The sequence below is a fragment of the Lissotriton helveticus genome, chromosome 4_1, assembly GCF_964261635.1.
Source record: "Lissotriton helveticus chromosome 4_1, aLisHel1.1, whole genome shotgun sequence".
In the NCBI taxonomy this organism is placed as follows: Eukaryota; Metazoa; Chordata; class Amphibia; order Caudata; family Salamandridae; genus Lissotriton; species Lissotriton helveticus.
The window spans coordinates 37781899-37803826 of NC_136063.1; the positions used below are offsets into that span (position 1 = coordinate 37781899).

At 44.4% G+C, this 21928-nt stretch overlaps 1 protein-coding gene across 1 annotated transcript in view; it reads left to right on the forward strand.

The window, feature by feature from the left end:
- The window catches only part of LOC144827835 (chromaffin granule amine transporter-like), a 548688-nt gene that overhangs the window by 426029 nt on the left and 100731 nt on the right, over nt 1–21928 (forward strand). Inside the window, exon 11 of the mRNA XM_078686001.1 lies at nt 15772–15823. Within this exon, the coding sequence (XP_078542127.1) occupies nt 15772–15823 (52 nt within the window). The remainder of the gene's footprint in view (nt 1–15771; nt 15824–21928) is intronic.

Here is a 21928-nt window from a genome sequence, read left to right on the forward strand (position 1 = left end):
ACGCTGAGCATAATTAACGGGGTGTTCCTCCCCGTGGAAGTGACCGCACTAAAGTTTATACAACTGCGGCCCTGCAACCAGTCCACGTGCTGTGGAGGACGGCGTTCTACTGGCATGAGTGCACGCCGAGGTCTGGGTGTCCACCCCAGCCTCGTATGCCGAGAGAAGTTGAAGCCTGATGCCGGGAGCCTACCCCGGTCTTACCTGCCACCAGGAGTGAGCGGAGGACGCCGGGAGCACACCTCGAGCCACCGCATCATGCTGCTGTGACAGCCTGCCCGGTGAGTGCCTGTTTGTGACCAATGAGGCCCGGGGAGTGAAAGCTCGAGCCAAATCTCGTGGGAGACGAGATCTCGACGGCGGTGGCCATTTTGGGGTCAGGCATTGGCTCCATTCCCTGTCACAGATAGAGGGCAGCCATTTTAGGGTCAGGCAGCAGTGATTCTGCAAACAAGCTTTGGCAACTGCAAACCTGGAAAAGTGATTCTGCAAACAAACATTGGCAAAAGTGAGTCTGCAAACAAGCATTGGCAAAAGTGATTCTACAAACAAGCCTTGGCAACTGCAACCCTGGAACGTGCCAATTGAATGCCACAAGCTTGTCTTCACACAGCGGTGACCCATAAAGATGACAACAGACGGGTATTCTGCAATTTCACGTCCTCCTGCAGTGAGTGCACACAGGGAAATAGCCGCAACGCCACTGAGTGAGTGATTGGAGGAAGCTGATTTCCCCGCAAGTGATTGCCTGAGGACAGCTATAAGTACACACCTTTGTGAATAAAGATGTCACGTTCAACGGCACGTCAAGCCCCGACTCCAGCAGGCGCCAGTCGACCTGGCATGATGGGTGTTTCATTTCTACGCCCTCCTGAACCACTTGCACTTGTAGCTGGAGGAGGAATGGGCCTCAGATGGCAGGAATGGCTTGAGGACTTCGAAGACTTTATGCAAGGGTCCCAGGTGACGGAAGAAGATCAGAAGTTGATTGCATTGCGTAACCTTGTAAGAAAGGAAGTCAGTCAACTTATCAAAGAACTGCCCACGGATAATACAGGGTCTTACACCAAAGTGCGTGATGCCCTGAATAAGAAGTTTCTACACAAGAAGAACGTCGATTATGAGAGGTATACTTTCAACCTAGCGTCGCAGGAGAAGGAAGAACCAATGAGCGCGTTTATCACACGGCTTCGACGGCTAGCTCGCTATTGTGAATTTGATACTTTCTCCACTGAAGATGCTCTCAGGTTGCGCATCATAGAGGGTTGCCAGTCAGGATCCTTGAGGCGTTGACTACTAAAGAAAAGTTATACCCTCGACGAGATCGAGGAGATGACTCAAGTTCATGACCAGGCGGAGGAACATGCCAAAAAAATGGAAGCAGGGTGTACGGAGAAGCGTGAACAAGCCTTCCGACTTCAATCACACACCACTCGCAGGTCACCTCGTGATAGACAAAGAACCTCGAGACCAAAAACTCATCACCAACCCATGGGTCGCAGACGCCATAGCTCAAACAAGAGGGACAAGAGACGGGAGTGTTCGCTTAAGTGCTATAGGTGCGGATACGACTTTCCTCACACTGATGGATGTCCCGCTCTTGGACAACAATCCCGGAAATGTGGAAGAGACAACCATTTTGAAAATGTTTGTGGAGAATACCGAAAAGACATGCAGAAAGACCCTGGGAGACCTTCTTGTCCGACGACCACACGTCACCAGGCCAAAGCAGTCCGTGATCACCGGAGATCGTCCACAAGATCTTCACAGTCGAGTGGGACATCACACAGATCATACTGGCCCAGAAGGTCACCGTCTCGAGAGTCGAGATCACCATTTCCTACGTCCCAGGACAGTGGCGAGTACATCTGCATGGTGGCCGATCCTGATCAACTCAAGAAACACCCAAGAATTGACATTCGGGTGGGTGATCACGCTACCAAATTTGTGCTAGACAGTGGCGCATCCCTTAACTGTATTCCTGTAACAGAATATCGGAGAATGAGTCCAATCCCTCCTCTGAGTCCAGCACATGTGAGGGTGTACACGTGGATGACTAAGAAGCCACTTCCTTGTCTGGGAAAATTTGCAACCATTCTCACTCACAAAAATCACACTGTGCCTGCTCACATACATGTGATTGAAGGACCAGAAGCTGACTGCCTTCTTAGTCTTCCTACAACTGAACGTCTCCGGCTGGTGGAAATTCTATATTGTGTGAGTGACGACCCGACATCATCCACAAGTTTCCCAAGCTGTTCACCGGGCTTGGTAAAATGGCCTGCTGTAAAGTGCGCCTACACATCAACGTACAGGTGACCCCTGTAGCGCAACATCATAGGAGGGTCCCATTCCACCTCCAAAAAGCAGTTGAAGAAGAATTGCAAGAGTTGTTACAAGCGGACATCATTGAGAGAACTGAAGGTCCCACTCCATGGGTTTCTCCGGGAAACACCAATGACATCGATGGAAATACATCGCGGTGCAATAGCACCGCGACGTTTACATCGCATTGTCATTGGCATTGCAGCATTGTATTGCGCATGCTACAACGGACCGATGGCATTAACATCGCATGCAATTACAACGCATGCGATGTTAAAATGCCATTACTACGCATAAAAAAAGGAACGGTACTTTAAAATGGGAAATGAACTTTATTAATTGATTATCGTCGAATTTTAATTAAAACGGAAAAGAAATTAACTTTATAATGGATTTCCGCAGGATTTTAAATAAAACAGAAAACGTTACGATGTACTTATGAAAATTGGGAACGGAAGATGAAATAAATGAACTTGATAATGGATTTCCGCAGGATTTTAATTAAAACGGAAAAAGTTACAATGTAATTATGAAAATTGGGAACGTGCAAAAAAGCGGACAGAATAAAAGATCCTTTTGCGAAAAACGGACTAACAAATATAGCTTAGAGAGGATGTGGACTAGCGGGTAGGTGTGCCGACTTAGGTGTGGTCAACAAGGGTTCGACCCTCCTATCAACTCGGCGAAATTAAATGGGCAGCGCTAAATTACATTTTTATTACTGTATTACGGATGGATGCAGGAATTAACAGTACAGCGTGACATTACCTATTTATTACTGTATTACTGGCTGGATGCATGGATGGGTGTATGGATGGATGCATGGATGGGTGTATGGATGGATGCATGGATGGGTGTATGGATGGATGCATGGATGGGTGGATGGATGGATCGATGGATGGGTGTGCATGGATGGGTGTATGAATGGATTGGGTGGATGGATGCATGGATGGGTGGGTGGATGGATGCATGGCTGGGTGTATGGGTGGATGCATGGATGGATGGATGGATGGATGGGTGTGCATGGATGGGTGTATGGATGGATGCATGGATGGGTGGATGGATGGGTGGATGTATGGGTGTATAAATATGAGAATTTCAACATGCATTGTGAAATTACCCTTGACCCATGCGGAGATTAAGACACATACAAAAGAACACGTTTGAACCTTTTTATTTTCTTTACATTGTACTAATACAAAATACTCAAACAAGTTGTGAGCTTTTTATTCTATTTACATTGCATTAATACCAAATACTCAAACAAGTCGGGAGCTTTTTATTTTATTTACATTGCATTAATACCAAATACTCAAACAAGTTGTGAGCTTTTTATTTTATTTTCATTGCATTAATACCAAATACTCAAGCACAAACAACACAAAGCATTAACAATTTAAGGGTGGTACATATCCCCCAAAAAAATTAAAGGACATAGGGTGTCCAATGTGCAGATAGGATTATGGCACACAACAGCAAGGGCCAATGTTTTTACCCAAAGGAATTAAGTACGCGTGCGATGGAAGATAGGTAGTCACACGGCACAGACAAGGTCAAAAGTTTTAATACTTCCAAAATTCGGGCAGACATTTCCTTTGAACGCTGAGAAAAATGTGGATGTAGATTACCTGCTAAACACTGTGAGATGCACATTTCCTGGTAACTTTGCTCCTTTTGCAAAATCTCAAGAAAACTGTAGAAATTTGGGTGCGGTTTTCCAATACTTTTGTTTCAAGAGTTGTGCCAACCCTCTATGGAATTGTTTGTTTTTGCTCCTCCCTTTAAGCAGGTGGAGTAGCAGTTACACCAGTCCACAAGAAAACGTGCAAATCTAATTTGTCAACCAATCACATTGCTTGACTCTTTAAGTAACAACAGACATTTTTTACCTTTTGTGCTACTCTACTGCACTTAGCGGAGAAACTCCAAATCTTTGCGTGCCTTGCACCTCCGTTAAATTTCCAACTCTGCAACAGCAAGTAACAAAATTAAGTTTGCGGTGGCCTTATTACTTAGGTGGATCAAATACACATTTGCCAGTTGCTTCTTCAAAAAAATGTGTCGTCATAGTTAGGACAAATTAACATTCATGTACCTGTACCTGCTAATAAAATAAAACAAAAAGCCTTTTATTCGATTAATAACCAAACACATTATTTTGGTGGGCTAAACAATCAACAACTTTTAATTATAGCACAGCATATCTAATTTGTCAACCAATCACATTGCATGACTCTTTAAGTAACAACAGACATTTTTTACCTTTTGTGCTACTCTGCTGCACTTAGCGGAGAAACTCAAAATCTTTGCGTGCCTTGCACCTCCGTTAAATTTCCAACTCTGCAACAGTAAGTAACAAAATTAGGTTTGCGGTGGCCTTATTACTTAGGTGGATCAAATACACATTTGCCAGTTGCTTCTTCAAAAAAAATGGTGTCGTCATAGTTAGGACAAATTAACATTCATGTACCTGTACCGTTGTTTTAAACTGGGAAGAACTTTGTAGTTAGTGTTTGGATATCCACACAAAGCTTCGCGATGCTGGCCGCCTATTTTAGGAGACAAAATACAGATTAGTAAAACGTAGGATATATCTAGACAATCCGTCAACACATCATGCATCCATTCATCCACCCGTCCATGCATCCATTCATACACCCCCAACCATGCATCCATACATCCATCCATGCATACACTCATGCATCCATCCATTCATCCACCCATCCATGCATCCATTCATACACCCATACATGCATCCATACACCCATCCATGCATACACCCATCCATTCATCCACCCATCCATGCATCCATTCATACACCCATCCATGCATCCATACACCCATCCATGCATATACCCATGCATCCATCCATTCATCCACCCACCCATCCATGCATCCATTCATACACCCATCCATGCATCCATTCATACACTCATCAATGCATCCATACACCCATACATGCATACACCCACGCATCCATCCATTCATCTACCATTCCTATGTGACTCTTGCAGTATATCCATTCCTATCCCTTCCCTATGTATATAGAGATTTAACAATAATCAACAGTCTCTTCTTTGTGTGACTACATCTAGTACATTTGAAATTTTTTCATGTTTGTATCTTTTACTTAACGCATGTAATCCAAAGTCCTTAGGTTTGGCAAATGGTTCTTATGTAAAGCGCTCTGACACCTTCGGGTAAAGTTCACGCTATATAAAATCGCATTAACTAAAACTTTACACCAAAATTCAACCATCCATTTTGGCCTAGGCTTACATTTTACGGGCTCGAAGCAGACAGAGAAGGCCCCAAGGGAGGGTAGGGAGCAGAGTCAGAGTACTTCACAAGGGTAATGAACAGTTTTTTTGGGTTCAGGGCAGGGGGCCTGGGGTACTTTGTGGAGCATTGCCTTATTTTAAAGGGCTCAGTTCAGGTGGAGGAAGGGACTTTTTACAGGTAGTTTAAGGATGTAGGGCGGAAGGAAACGAAAGTCGAGGGGGAAACGATTCAAACTGAGGGCAGAAGGGCACAAAACACGAGGCAGACAGAGGGCAGAAGGACACAAAAATGAGGGAAAAGCACGAAAAACAAAGGCAGGAACAAAAAGTAAGCAGAGATATTAGAAGCCAGTTAACTTTATAAATTTCTACTCTGCCACGCCCCATGCTTACCAGCAATAAATCAGCTGTGATTAAGGGACAAGAGATGGATCATGGGCTTATTTGAAGGGCTCAGGGCAGGGGGAGAATGGACACTTTACACATAGTTTAGGGATGTAGGGAATGGAGTTCAGGGCTCAGGGTAGGGGGGCTGGGGTTGGGGTAGTTTTGGTGGCAGGGCAGGGGGGAAGGGATAGTTTGCAGGCCAGAGTGCAGAAGGACACAAAAACAAGGGAAAGGCACAAAAAACAAGGGGGAAACGATTGGAACTGAGGGCAGAACACCGCAAAAAACGAGGGAAACAGAGGGCAGAAGGGCACGAAAAACGAGGGGAACAGAGGGCAAAAGGGCACAAAAAACGAGGGGAACAGAGGGCAGAAAGACACGAAAATCGAGGGGGAAACGATTCAAACTGAGGGCAGAAGGGCACAAAACACGAGGGAAACAGGGCAGAAGCACACGAAAAACGAGGGTAACAGAGGGCAAAAGGACACAGAAAACGAGGGTAACAGAGGGCAAAAGGGCTCGAAAAAAGAGGGACGAAACAGAGGGCAGAGGGACACGAAAAAAAAGGGGGAAACGGCCTTTCATAAAAAACGGAAACAGTTACAAACCTTGGCCATTACACAAGGAACAAACATTGGGAACGGAAAATGGACTCAAGTGGCAATGGAGCGATGTTAAAATGCCATTAAAATGCCATTACACACACTTACTGATTGGAAAGTCTGTCCACAGGGTCACGACACAGGCACAAATGGCTGCAGACGTGGTGGAAAATACAATATATACCCCCACCCCCCCCACAAACCCATTGGGCAAATTTTTTTTTACTGTGTGGCCTCAAACGTCGCTTTGTCATGTCGCGTGATGTTAAATCGGCGATGTGACACGCGATCCAATTAAATTGCCGCATTTGCGGTGCAACTGCTTGCGATGACATAATGGCCGGTGAGACGGCCGATGCGATGTAATGCCCGCGATTTGAAGTGCCGCAATGACATTGACATCGACGGATCGCCATACAACCGTTTTGCCGGTCGTGATTGTGCCAAAAAAAAGTACCCCAAACAAAGTGCGCCTCTGCGTTGACATGAGGGTGCCCAATACAGCCATCGAGCGAGAGCGACATCCTGGACCACATCTGAGTGACATGATTGCGTCCCTCAACGAAGCTCAAGTCTTCTCCAAGTTGGACCTTAACAAAGGATACCACCAACTTGAGCTGCATGAAAAATCACGACCCATCACCACATTTGCCACTCATCTTGGACTCTTCAGATATAAGCGGCTCAGTTTTGGAGTTTCTTCCACTACCGAGATATTTCAGGAAGCCATAAGGAAGACAATCTACCACATTCCGAATGCCCTGAATTACAGTGCCGATATACTTGTTTATGGTGCAACGGTGCAGGAGCATGATACAGCATTGGACAGAGTTTGTCATGCTCTTCTAGACGCAAACCTCACACTGAATAAAGAAAAAATTGAATTTCACAAGTCCACGCTGAAATTCTTTGGACACATATTCTCAGGAGCCGGGATGAAGCCAGATCCTGAGAAAGTGGCGGCATTGAACGACACCAAGAGCCCTCAGGATGTAGGGGATGTGTGATCCTTTTTAGGAATGGCGAGCTATTGTGCTCGATACATACGTGACTATGTTACCATCAGCTATACCTTGCGCAATCTCACCAAGCAAGGGCAACCATTTGACTGGACATCACAATATGAGCAAGCCTTTCAGGAGATCACGAAGGCTGTTGAATCCGCCAATAATTTGGCATACTTTAATCCCAAGAGGAAAACAGAAATCACAGTGGACACCAGCCCTGTAGGCCTAGGCGCCATCCTGGCCCAATTTGATCACGAGACCGATCAGCGACACATCGTTGAGTATGCCAGCAGGAGTCTCACAGACACGGAAAGAGCTTATTCTCAGCCAGAGAAGGAGAGCCTAGCCGTTGTATGGGCCTGCAAACATTTCCACATCTTTGTATATGGCAAGCACTTCACATTAGTCACTGACCACCAGGCCTTAGTCACCATCTTTGGCAATCCACGAGCTAAAATGCCCCCCTGGATAGAACGATGGGGGCTTCGTCTTCAGGAATACATGTACACCATCATACACAAACCCAGGAAGGCCTCAAATCCTGCCGATTACATGTCGAGACACCCCAAACTCACAATTACCACCGGATCATCCCTTGCTGAGGAATATATCCATTTCGTGGTTGACCAAACCAGACCACCTGCTATCCCGCTGGAAGCCATTAGGGTTGCCACCATGCCCGATGCTGTCCTGCAACAAGTGAAACATCGTCTCCGAACAAACACGTGGCGACACTCAGATAAGCATGAAACCAGAGATCCGAGTGAGAGGCAGGAGCTGAAGACATTCAAACACGTCAAAGATGAATTGTCCATCACAGAGGATGGTCTTGTACTCTGAGATCAGGGAAGAGTCATCCCTTTGCAACTTCGTAAAGGTGTAATCAATTTGGCACATGAAGGACATCGGGGAGTAGTGGCAACCAAAAGAGCACTTCGCGAGAGGGTGTGGTTTCCGCTCTTGGATCAGATGGTCGAACTGACCCTCAAAGACTGCCTTCAGTGTCAACTGGTGAATCACGGTGAACCACCCGCTCCCCTACAAATGTCTGCACTCCCCAATGGTGTCTGGCAAGAGGTTGCACTAGATTTCTTTGGTCCTCTTCAGTCCGGAAAATACATCCTCGTTGTCATGGACGAGTATTCAAGATTTCCCATTGCCCAGTTCGTCTCGTCCACAAAAGCTACCACTACCATCGCTGTTCTGGATGAAGTATTCGCTGCCTGGGGCATACCGAAGACAATCAAAACAGATAATGGACCACCTTTCAATGGTCAGGAATTCAAGGAGTTCGCCAAGCACCTTGATTTCAAACATCGGAAGATTACACCCCTGTGGACGCAGGCCAATGGCATGATTGAACGGTTTATGGCCACGTTGAAGAAAACACTCCAGCAAGCAGCACTGGGTAAGAAAGATCCCCAAGTTGCTTTGAATGAAGTCTTGCGAGCATATCGTACAACTCCACATGCGACCACCGGCAAATGCCCGGCTACTTTAATGTTGGGGCGATCCATACGAACCAGGATACCCACTCTGGAAGATGCTCTACAAAGAGCAGAGAGAAAATGAAATCATATGCGGATACACGGAGGAGAGCCAGAACCCCGTCCATTCATGAAGGAGACTGGGTGCTAGTTAAACAGGAACCACAAAGGAAAACAGACTGTCAATTTAGAGCAGAGCCATTGATGGTCACACAACAAAAAGGGACTATGATCACTGCTGAGTCCGAAAATAAAAGAATTACAAGAAATGCATCCCACTTTCAAAAATGCTCTGCCGCAGTCAAAGAGGCTCTTGCTGACTCGACAAGAGCTGTGGACAGTGAAAGTGCAGTAACTAGCAGCGCAGTGCCAAGGCCCGGGCATCCCGCCGAGTCTGATAATGAAAACTCAGAGGTACCTCTGAGACCACGCCGAACCATTCGGAGGCCTGTGCGACTAATTGAGGAACTGTGAACATACTCCTATGATCAGTGAAATAGAGAGGTATGGACCATCCAATTGATTTTTATTTTGTTTAAGAAGAGGGGAGATGTAAGAGTGTCTGTCAGCACTCTAGTAGTTAGGGGGTGGAGTTGTCGAAGGAACTGGACAGGGAGGGGTCAAGGAGGGAAATGAGTAGAGTAGGGACAAGTAAGGTACAGATGCATGAATAAAGAGCTACAGAGATACATAGTCCGAGTCTCATTTATAACTCACGACTCGACAAGTGAGTGCCACAGACGAGGAAAGCAGCTGCTCCTTCTTTCAATTCCGAAAGTTTTAGATTGGACTCCAAAGACTCCTTTTACAACATCACAATTTGTAGGACACTAGGAGACATCTTTTAGCTGTCTGTAGACAAAAGCCTGACGTGAATCACAGTGCTTTTAGTGAGATGCAAAAGGTGATCGTGGGGGAAGGGTCTCTAAAAGATATATGGACTAATTAATTAGGAGTTTGGCTTAAAGAATGTGAACTACTATCCTGTGCTTTACACAGCACTTCCTTAAGAGCACTTAGGTGCTTCTGTGGGAGTTCTGTGCAGTGGCATCCAAGCGTGTCACATAACAACAAATATATGACTGAAACAACCCACACCTATTAACTTTATTAGTGCATGTTAGCAGTTTGATATGCATGCATAACAACATTTTGTTGTAAATAATTAAAATTGGTAATTACAAGTGGTGCATGTGTGATCATCAGTATGTGTGCACTGGAGAGAGGCCAAGGATTGACTCAGCAGAGAATCTGAACACCCCCATGGCCACTGACTTTAACTGCCTTCAGGTTCAGCTCCAGAACTCTAAATCATGCACCATTATCAACACACTCCCTACGCCAGAACTCACCCAGACACCTAAGTTAGATTCAGCTCACCTGCACCGTACACGTATTGCAAAACCTACTACCTCAGCCTTTTAGAGCCAAAACTTCTGGGATTTGCTAATACTTAGCAGAGTAAATTCCAATTACAATCCAAACTTGCACTAAAGCAAAGAGAATGTATTAATGTTAAAGAAACTCAAAGTCCTTAGTGCAGTCACTGGTATACATTTCCACTGGCTCCCTTCACCAATTCAAACTAGCCAAATCAGCTGGCACCATGCACTGTCGAACGTGTTCAGGACTTCCTTGGACGGCAATTACCTGATGCACCTCAAGGTGTGCAATGCTCTTGTCAGGAAAGACTTCCATTCAAAGTAAATGGGGCTCAGGAAACTCTTTGGGGGAACTAGAATCATATATTTGTAAAACACTAATCCACCCCAAATACCTATGGAAGTGCACCACCATCACCTCTAACTAATGATGTAAAGTGGGAGTACTTGACATAGGAAGGAATAAAGTAGGCAAATATGGATACACAGACATTTTATTTTAATATTTAATGCAATATCTGTGGCTTCGTCTTGGAGCTCAACCAAGCAAAATTAAACACGCTTTATTGACACACATGCATACAAAAACACCATGCGCACAATATGTGGAACAGCTCTTTAGGTGTCCCTAGAAAACACTAAGTGCAAACATAGACCACCTGACAGCAGCTTAGATGCTTTATCAAAACCAGGCCTTCACCTATTGGGAGAAAAACGGGAACAAAAGTCTCTGAGCCAGTGTTCCTGTTTCTTGCTCTTATCCTGCCTCCCTTTCTCAAAGAACGGCCTTCAGAAATAGATGCAGCCTCTCTACCTCTCACTCTCTATTTGTCCCTGTCTCTCTCTATCTCTCGCTCTATCTTCACCTGCCGGGTTTCTTTCACTGCAACGATGTGTAAGAAGCTTAGATCCTTCTGCATGTGTACCCCCACTTTTTGCCTGGTGCTAATGCTGTTTTTTGACTAGTCTGACTGGGATCCTGCTAATCAAGAACCCAGTCTATCTGCTTTCTGCCTAAACTGATATGCTATGTACTCAAGTATATCGCAGATTGTATCCTGGGGTACCCTTGTTATTTATTTATTTTACAGTTTTATATTGCGCAATCTTGACCCAAATCGGGTATCAGAGCGCTTTACTTAGCACCAGTTGCATTTAATTGAGGACATATTCATTTTTTATTAGTCCCTAGTATATGGGTCCCATGTACCCAGTGCATAGGTACCCCAGAGGTTTCCCATGGGCTGCAGCATGTATTATGATAGCCATGAGATACCATTCAAAATGGAACTTTAGCTCTGCCATTGCAGCCTGTGTCAGTCCGTGAATGCACCCCTTACTCAAGAAATAGGTTTACTATATCTAAGGGTCACTGCACTTGAAACCTATGCCACCGCTGTAGCAGGCCTTTACAATCCTGAGGGCACGTAGCTTGGTCCTAAGTGAGAGGGTGCCCCTGCATGAGCAGGACACCACTGCAGTGTACAGAGTCCATTCTCGTGGGTTGTCAGTGAAGCAGCCATATACTAATATAGAGGAGAATTACGCAACCACACAAGGACTAACTCAAAAACAGCTACAACCAACCCTATCGTGTTTGATATCAAACATGTTGGAATCACACCTCCACACTGGTAACTGGTGTGGGAGGGTATGATCCCACCCACCTGGAAGGCCTTTTCTGGGGGCCCCGGTGCTCCTATTTCCAGTCTTATAGCTCCGGACAGCACAAAACGGTTGCTGCCGACCAGAGACACATTTCTCCCCTCCTGTTGCTGAGCCAAGCTCAAGCAGGGGAAGGCAGACATATAGGCATCCTGTCACAGTGACCACCTTCCAGACAGGATTTACTGTATTAGGGCTGGGTGGGTGCAATTGCCAGCACCTGAAAACCAGCAGGAGGGGCACATTTGGTGTCTCTGTGCATAGTCCAGTTCAAACCAGCCCTGGGAGCTGTTGGCTCACAGTCTGGTGTGAACCTGGACAAAGGACATCAAAGTAACTACCCCCTGTCCAGCCCCTACACTGGGACGGTCCCCTGAATATTTCCAACCCTCACCCGTGGGTACTGAAGGGCCTACTTGGTTGTAGGACCTTAGATTCATTGTGGACAAGATTCAGAATTAAAACCACTGCACTTCGACCCTCTGGGCACTCTGGACTTCGCTGGAATTCGTTTGGGCCTGACTTTGTCTCCCTTTCAGTCAGCTGTATCGTCTGTGCCTGTACATCCTCCAGGAACCTTCCAAGGCCTGCGAAGCATCAAGGACAACCAAAGTAACCTCCCTTGGAGTGAAGAAGTCACTCCCCTGCATTCACAAGCACAGCAATGAAGATGACCAACCTGCAGATCCCAAGCTTCTCCGGTCTCTGTGGACTCTGCAACTCAGGTCATGATTTTTCTAAGCAACCAAGGCCTGCTCTCCCATCTGACCAAGTTTGAGGCCAGAAGCTTGATTGGGGGCTGCAATAACTGAACCCCTGGGTACCGCATCTCCATTGCAGTTTCATAGGTTTGATGACAGCTTTGCAAGAAGATATCCAGGCTCCAAGTAGCCCCAAACACGAGCACCTCCTATGACCACAATCTTTGGCCACACCACATCGTGTTCATCAAGCCTGCCTCTTTTGGTGAGCTGCACGAGGTCCTTTCGCGAGGCCACGGCTGTTGGCCTGCAGGTCCATTTGAGGGTCACCTTTGCTTTCCTTGGGCTCTTCTGATTGCTCATGCCTTCCCTTACTTCCCTGCGTGTGGTGAGTCTCCTGAAACTTGCTGGTCCGAACCGTACAGTTTTCTGACTTCCTGGGTGGGTTGCTTTTGCCAAGGCTTGAGAGTGTCCTGCCGGACACCGATCCCTCAGCTCTTGACCTCCTTCATGGCACAATTTGTTTTCCACACATGGTCATCCTCAGCATTGCCTGGTCCCTGCAGCTGCAGAGTCAAGGTCATCGACATCCATCCTGAAGACCCCAACATTGGTGGGCATTCGTCTACCGAGCCGCTAGTCATTGTCCAGTGATCCCAACTCTGTCCCCTCTGCTTTCAGGTCCTCTTCATCAAGAATCCACATTTAATTCCTCCAGACACTCTCTCATCTTCCAGCAGGGGCACTTTGCTGAAAGTCCTCCTTCAGGGCTGACAACGGTTTTCGATGCCACTTCACACCACTGCAACCGGCTTCCCTGGGATAAGTAACTTGGGTACCATGGATGGTGTCGCTATCCAACCTTCTGTCTTCAACTGGGTTTCTTCAGGGTCTACTGGGAAGGTTCCTTTATTCTTTCAAATTGCAACCACGACATGCACATAGACTTGTATGGAGCACGCGGTCGTGTTCACACGATGCATATGTACTCCGTTGGGTCCCTGTCTACTCTACTTGGGTGGTTCCTTGGAGTACCAGCAATTCTACGTCCTCTCGACATTGTCCTGATTCGAATTGTTGTACTTATACCACTTTCTTAGTATAAGGCTTGCTCCCCCCCTGGGGCCCACTGTGTATTAATGCTACTTTCTGTGATTTATTTGCTAAAGTATTGTGTGCTTTGTCTCTGTCTCCATGTGGGAGATACTGTAATTTACTAGATAGTGTTATATAATAAATACATATTTTTATAACTATTGTTTGGTTCCCTTTTCAGTTAATCTATAATACAAGATTACATTCTGGTAAAACCAGCTGTTTTACACTCCTTCAAGACTAAGCCTGAAGGCTGCTCTCCACAGCAACCATTTGAATAGCTTTCTAAGGTTGTCTAAGACCTCCTAATTCACCATAAGGGTTGTCTGGACTGGTGCAAGGTGCCCACTTACATTGGTGCACAGCATATACAAGGCCAGCCTCTCACACAGTGTCAGTGGTGGCAGGCAGCAGAGAGAGATAAACACTGGCTGTCATTCTCTATTCTAAAAACGGTTAAAGCGAGAGGGAGCACAAGCGTGTGACTACGGTGCCACCGCCACAAGTGCGGAGGCCGATTGTGAATTTCATTGCGCGCACTGCATTGCATTTGGGGATGCAGTGCGTGCAACAAAATGTGTTTTATTTATTTTATATTTACTTAACTGTAATTGGCCATAAACCATAGTTTACTACCCCCACCTTGTCCCTCCCCTTTCCCACATCACTGCCTGGCAGCACTTCCACCACCGACCACTACTGACCAATACGACATGCTACTAATGGACCTACCCCAATACTCAGTGTCTTCCATTGGGCAAGGTCCTAAACGTTGCCACTAGACTTCTTTTCAATCTCCCTAGACATGATAGACATACTCCTACTGCCATCAAGCTGCCTGGCTATCCTGAATACAAAGGGTTTACTCTTATCATGCATGTATAAAGAAATCAATGTGATATCCTGTAGCTGTATCTCTAACATGTTATCCTGCTACACTTCACCCCAGAGCCCAAGATCAGCAAATCAAACCTACTACTCTCACCCAAACTGCCTTATATGGCATCTAGGTTTTGATCTTTCAACCTCCCAGGATTTCTCATTTAAAATTGCCCCAAAAGATCATCTCCTACTGCTAACATGCCAAGAGTGACTATTACATCACTAAACACAAATCACCAAACGCATCTATTGTATGTCTTTACGTCTGTCTGGATATAAATATTAAATCGTCTGTCCTAACTGTGAACTGACATTCTGAAGGACCATGTATCACCATCAACTAACAGCAATTGTGACTGGTGTAAACCACTCAGTACTCATTTAGCGAATTTGTGTATTAAATTGTTTCTGTGTGCAGCATTTTAGTTTGCAGTTTTGCTGCTTCTACTGATGCTAAATTGAATCCATATAAGAAGACTGCCCCTAGATTGTGTTCCTAAAGGTATCTGCTGAGTTAGGGGGAGATGCATTGCCAATGGGGGCATCTCATAAAAAGTTACGGACTGGCCTCACACACCGCCCAGTGTCATGCTTCATCATCGGCTGTCCTCGCCCTCTAAAAACTTGGTTTGATAGAGGGTGGGCATACACCTGGAGACAGGGATGCACTTCTAAATCTAAGTGATGGCCGTGGGGGAGTGAAAAAGTGTATTTAAAAACCATTACCCTTGTCCATATCCTAAGTTTATTCAGGGATCAAAGGCATGGTAGTTAAAAGAAGTGGTCGGTGATATGGATATTAATCTCCCTTAACCGTGTTATAAAGGGTCGACATGTTTCTGCTGAAGTGTCCCCGAAGGGTACGCAGCATTCTTCAGGACCAATGGTAGAATGAGCACCAAGTACTACTAAATTGTTTTTCTCCTCACTAATATTCCATTCAATGTTTTGCTGCAGGTGGCTATGTTCCATGATTGGGATGGTGATCATAGGAATCAGCCTTCTTTGTGTAAGTACTGAAGAGTTTGTAAGGAATAAAGGGGGTGTATTGGAGAAAGAAAAAGAAACAGAAAGAATGAAAATAGAAATAAAAATTAGATAGAGGGGAGTGACTTTAAGGAAGTTGCCAGAACGAAAATAATGTCTGGAAAGTTAGCAATTCACACATGTGGCAAACGTTTTGAAAAGTGCTACACTCTACCCTAAGAACGTGACATCACAGAAGCAAACAAGGAAAACTAGTGAGCTGTTCAGAGTACATAAAGCCAATTTAAATATGGGCGTTTTCTCCAAAAGTGCTCTGAAATTCCTACATGTTTACCGCAAAATTTTGAAATAGATTTATTTATTTAGAGATACGATTATATCTCTAAACAAATTGATGCATTTGAGCCTGACCTGCCTGTCCCACACTGTCTGACCTGTCTTGCTCTGAAGCAGGAGATGTAAACCAGGCAGTAAATACACTTTCTGCAATATGAGACACAATGCAGGACTTACCTTTCTAAAGCCCTTCGTTGCAGTATTAACAATGTAGGCCAGTGACGCGGTCAGCATCAAGGTTTCGGACGTCGGAGTCTACACCCCTGCGTGAGGCTGGACGTCTGCCATTCATAGACATAGATCCCACCTTTTCCCATTCGTCACATGGTAGGATCAGTTACAAGTAAGTGTGATTTGGCGCCTTGTCCTTTGTAATGGTAAATGTTATTATGCTAATCTTGTGTTAGGTATATTGTGCTGAGACCCTTGGGCCCACTAACCTGCTCCTCTGTGACACCCCAGGCCCTAGCTGCAGGTCACTCGCCCATTTAGGAGTCGAGCTGCTGCATTTGTTCCCACATGAATTTGTTCCAAAAGAGCAACAAGGTTGTTGTTCCCTTGTGAAGTTCATCCAAATAACTGAGACAAGGTCAAAGGGACAAATATGCGCTCAAATTAAAGACAGTTCCCTGCTGTGCTGCATTAAAGCAGGTTTTACAGTCATCCCCTCAACATTAATGTGAAAAACATGGATCGATTTACGAACAATGAATGTTAAACATGTTACGGTAATGCATGTCTGCGATTTAGTTCCTCTTTTATTTCACATGTTTTACTTAATCTTACATCCCCCAAGAGTGTTAGTTATTTCCTCATGTTGTGTTTCTGTATTTTTGTCCGGCATCTTATTACTCTTGTATAGTGCATACTTTGAGATGTACAACGTGTTTATGAGGGGCTTTGATTGGGGGCTCTGGCTCTCTGGCTGAAAACAAAGTACAGTGCCTGTCAGTGGGCTCACCTCTCTGCAAATCAAAAAGAACAGTGTCCATGTATTTTAGTTGCAATTGGAAGTCTGTGTAAATGTGTGTAAAGGGAGTACACAGATGTCAAAATATTTATAAGTCAAAACTAAAAGAAAATAAAGTGCCTAATGTGAGTGAGTGCAGTGTATGCTTGGGGTGGTGAAGTCAGGGAGATGCGAGGAAGTGCATGCAGGGGAGAGTGCAAAGAGGGTGCTGAAGAGGAAAGAGATGATTTTGAAAATGTGAAGATTGATTAGATGTTCACAGAAAAAGTGCATATTTGTCTAACAAAAGCGTGCATAATTGAAGGCCAAGCCTCCTTCCACAGGCCTCAATAATATGTTATTCACAGTCTCACAATTTCAGAATTGAAACATTTTCAGTACTAATTATTTATAGCCAGTCATTATTGTCACTCATTTATCTCAAACAGCTAACAACCATTATCAAAGCCAATAGTACTGGCAGGTTTTAGGTGTTTGTAAGTTGTTGTGTTATATATCTGGATGAAATAACATCTCAAAGAGAAACCAAAATACCAGTTGGGTGGCACACTATGGGAATCACAAAAATATACTTTACATGGTACTTTTTAGAGAGCCCCCACTGTGTGCTTTATTTGTTGTTTTGCTTTTGAACTCTTTATTGAAAATCCTCCAATTTTTTTTAACCCAGCCCACTACCCCCTCCCTCAACCCCCATCCAAGCCAGCAAAAATACAAATTAAAACGAATCAGGCAGTTTGATGAAAAACAATCAGAGTAATTAACAGATTTTCAATATGGAATTTAACATAGAAAAACCCAAAGTCACATAGAACCCAGGTATCAATCACATGCAACCATGAATCATAGTATAACATACATTACTCCACCACAATTGCCTTATCCTTCCATCCTCAAAATATGTCTCCAGCCATTCCCACTTTGGGGCCTAAATTTTTCCAGCTTGTCTGCCTTTCCGAGCATAGTCTGCCATTTCAATATGATAAGATGGATATAAGCCGTACCAGCCATTTATTGAGAGATGGAGGAGCAGGGGCGGGCCAGGCTGTTGCTAAAAAAAGCCTTAATACTGACATAGAGAGAAATATAAAAGGTTGAGCCAGTATGGGGATTTTCTCTTTGTGTACCCGTAATAAGATCAGTTGGGGGTGTAACCTCAATCCGCGAACCCAGTTTGGATTCCAAAAATTGATGTACGCCCCCCTTTAAATTTCCCAGGCATGAGTATTCCGCAAACATGATGACTAATATCTGCCCCATAAAACTGACAACGCTGACAATTTTTGTGCCAGATACTCCTCCCCATTTGATTATGTTAGCAGGTGTATTATAAAGGTTCAACCATGTTTTGCAGTGCTGGGCTTGCAGATTGGCAGACAGAAAGGTTGAACAAGCAAGGTCTATAGAGGAGATACTATCTCCAGATCGTTTAACATCTTACAGATAGCCCCAATCAATGACTTTCTCTCAATTAACAGATCTAACAGATTAACCCTGGAAAACCCATCCCTCCCACCTCCATTTTTCCCTATAAAGTCCCTATTCTGCAAGAATTTGAAAAACTCATGGTTCCCTGGAATAACATTTTTTTTAACAACTTCGAAGGTAGTTATACTTTTATCATCACGAAAATCCCCAAGAATGGTGGTCCTTGCTCTTTCCAGCGTCTAATGTAGGGATCATTAAATATATCCAGCAAAAGGGGGTTATCTTGGAGAGGTGTATAAAAGCTAAATCAGCCAATTCCTACTTTCTTTCTGGCACTTGCCCATACTCGGTAAGCATATAGAAGCGTCTTAAACCTAACTTTTTTGTAATATCCATAATCTACTTGAAGAAAAAGGCACCCCAAGCCTTATCACCAATCGCAAGTTCATTAAATGTAGGAGCATAATTGCTGAAATTATACTCCTTGCCTTTGCCATAAAGCAAATCATCCATCTGTTGTAATGCTCAGGCCCATTAATACAGTTAAAAATTCAGGGCTGCCCATCCCCCTATTGTCTTGAGAGGGTCAAAAACGTCTGGGACGTCCGAGGTCGGGCATAAGCCCACCAAAATATCCAGGTCATTCCATCCAAATCCTTAAACCAAGAATGATTCACCTCCAGGGGTATGGCTCTGTGGGTAAAAACATAATTTGAATTAGATTACACCTCCCAATCCACCGTCGCAGCTCAATCTTAGTTCTACTAATCAAAGGGTCTAAATTTCTCTCTAAAATGTTGTCCATATCTGCCATAGTATTAACCCTCATACACACTGCATTCAGCACTACCCGCCTATCATCGCATCGAACATTGCCATTTATGAGTATCTGAGTCCTATTGTTGATACCCAGCAATTTGGTCAAATTGATCAGCCTTGAGTTTAATTTCCTTAACTGCCCTAGTAGGATCCGTGGTAACTGTTGTCAAATTATCTGCATACACCAGAATTTTAGTTTCCCACCAACTCATATGAATCAGTAAAATTAAAAAATGACCTTTAATTGGCTGGATTAGAGGATCCAGTTAAAGGGTAAACTGAATGGGGGAATCACTACTGTCTCTGACTCTCCCCCCATTAGGGAAATGTTAGCATTAGGATTTAATATATTCAGGCCCCAGTTCTTACGTATCCGTTATAGCCCATAGATATGACCAGGAGACCCCATTCAACGCCTTCTCTGCTTCCTTTAATTTTAATGCCATTAGGTCGCCTGAGTTTTTAGCCATGTCAAATAGTGTAATTGCAAGACAGATATGGTCTGTTGTTCCCATTCTAGGGATAAAACCGTGTTGTACAGGGGACACAATCTTCTAATATACCAAATAACCACATAGCTAATATTTTGACATATATTTTAGTATCGCAATTAATTAAAGTAATTGGTCGATAACATCCCAGATCCAACACAGACTTAACCTTTTCAGGAAACACCACGATCTATCTTAGTGGAAGCCCACAAGTGAAGTGGAGCGATACCCTTTTGGATACGCAGGAATACCTCTAGAATACATTTATTAAGGCTGGTAGCAAAGTTTGATAAAAGTATCCCGGGATTAGATCAGTACCTGCTGCCTTACCAGATGCTAAGCTAGATATAGCAGATGTAACGTCTTATGTTGAGATGAGTTGCTCTAAAAGCTCACAGTCCTCTTCTTTTAGGACTTTCCAGATATCATGATGCAGGTCTTCCAACATCTCTCCATCTTCTACCTCCTTTTCAGCATACAGCTGTAATAATAATTCCGAAAAGCAGACCCTATCCCACCTGGATCATCGATAATTACTAGATTTAGGTCACTTGCATTTGCTTGATTTCCCCAGAGGTTAACTGCTGTCTGGTGCAAAATGCTAACGTATGTCCCTCTCTTTCATTATATTCATACGTTTTACTTTTCCAAACTGTATATTTGTCCGCTGTTTTCTTGTATATCCAAAATGGCAGCTTTGGCCGTTGTAAGGTGTAGCTGTCACAAGGAGAACAAGGAGAACAAGGGAACCCTACTCACTGTGGAACCAGGGTGCATACTATATATCAGAAACAATGGTTCCAGTGGAGCATTTAATGTATGATTGATAATCACTACAACAATGTTAATCAATAACACTAATAGGGTTTTAAGGGGATGTCAGAGGGAAAAACAATACTCTTCACACTTATATTTCAACCATCATTTGTATTGTATTTCATCAGCAGTTGATTAATATTTCATACATGTAGTGTTCCAAGGAAAAGTGCAAATAGTGTCCCAAGTATAAAGTAAGAACCAAGAAGTACATAAGAATATAGCAACGTGACAACAAGTGCAATATACAAGGTTTCTTCAGGGAATATTGTACAAGGGAAAGAAAACGACCATTGAGACGGTAATAATGACAGCAATGAATGTCACAGTGACTATCTAAGATCATAGGCACTGTTTGTAAGGTTCGTTTTCAGTGGGGCGTCGACGGCGTTTCGACCCTGGGAAGGATGTAGGTTCTCGTCAGGACTGGGGGAATGTGGGACATCTGAGAAAGGGACAACATAGAGTGAGGTTTAAAGGTATTAAACTAGGTTTATGGACACTAGTTGTATTGAATTAGTATTAGGAGAAGGCGAAGGACAGGATTGATTACCTAAATGTAGACAAGCTCAATCACTCATTACAAGTGCCTACCATGCATGAATAATGGAAATAATACTTACAGTGGACCCAGCCGGGTACTGGTGCGTGGTGGAGGGGAGGGAAAAGGAAAGGAGAGGTCAGGATATTACTGCTTTACAATAAAACACTATTGGATTAGTTGGTTCGGACGCTACTTACCACTGTGGCGGTGCGATCGGTGACAGGTGGGGCTGTCCAGGGGCGGGATGCCGGAATCAGTGGCAGGATATGCCAGGTATTTGTAAAACTGCACAATGGCAGGCGGGTTCGATCCCTGGAGGAAGGGGTGTAATGAGTATTGTGTCCAATTGTGTATGCATCAGCAGATCTCAGGGCAAAGGAGCTGTGCCTTACCCAGGAAGTAAGCGCGATCGCTCCTGTAGTTTCTCTCGATCCAACTGCAGGGATGGGACTGAATCTACGGCATGCACGAGGCAGTACCGCATTATGTGTTGGACGTGCGCAGGGAGTACGAAGAGAGTCGAGTGCTCGATCTTTGTACGTGTGAGGGACTGGGAGGGAGCACAGTGGGTGTAGAGCTGTCGATGGTGTAAGCGGGCTTGACATGTTAGGAGTGGTTAAAAGTGCCGATATAAATAAAAACAGTAACATGATACATATGTTCTAGAAGTACTGCTTGTACCTGCATTCATGTATGCCACATATTAGCTTAATTGCACCATCG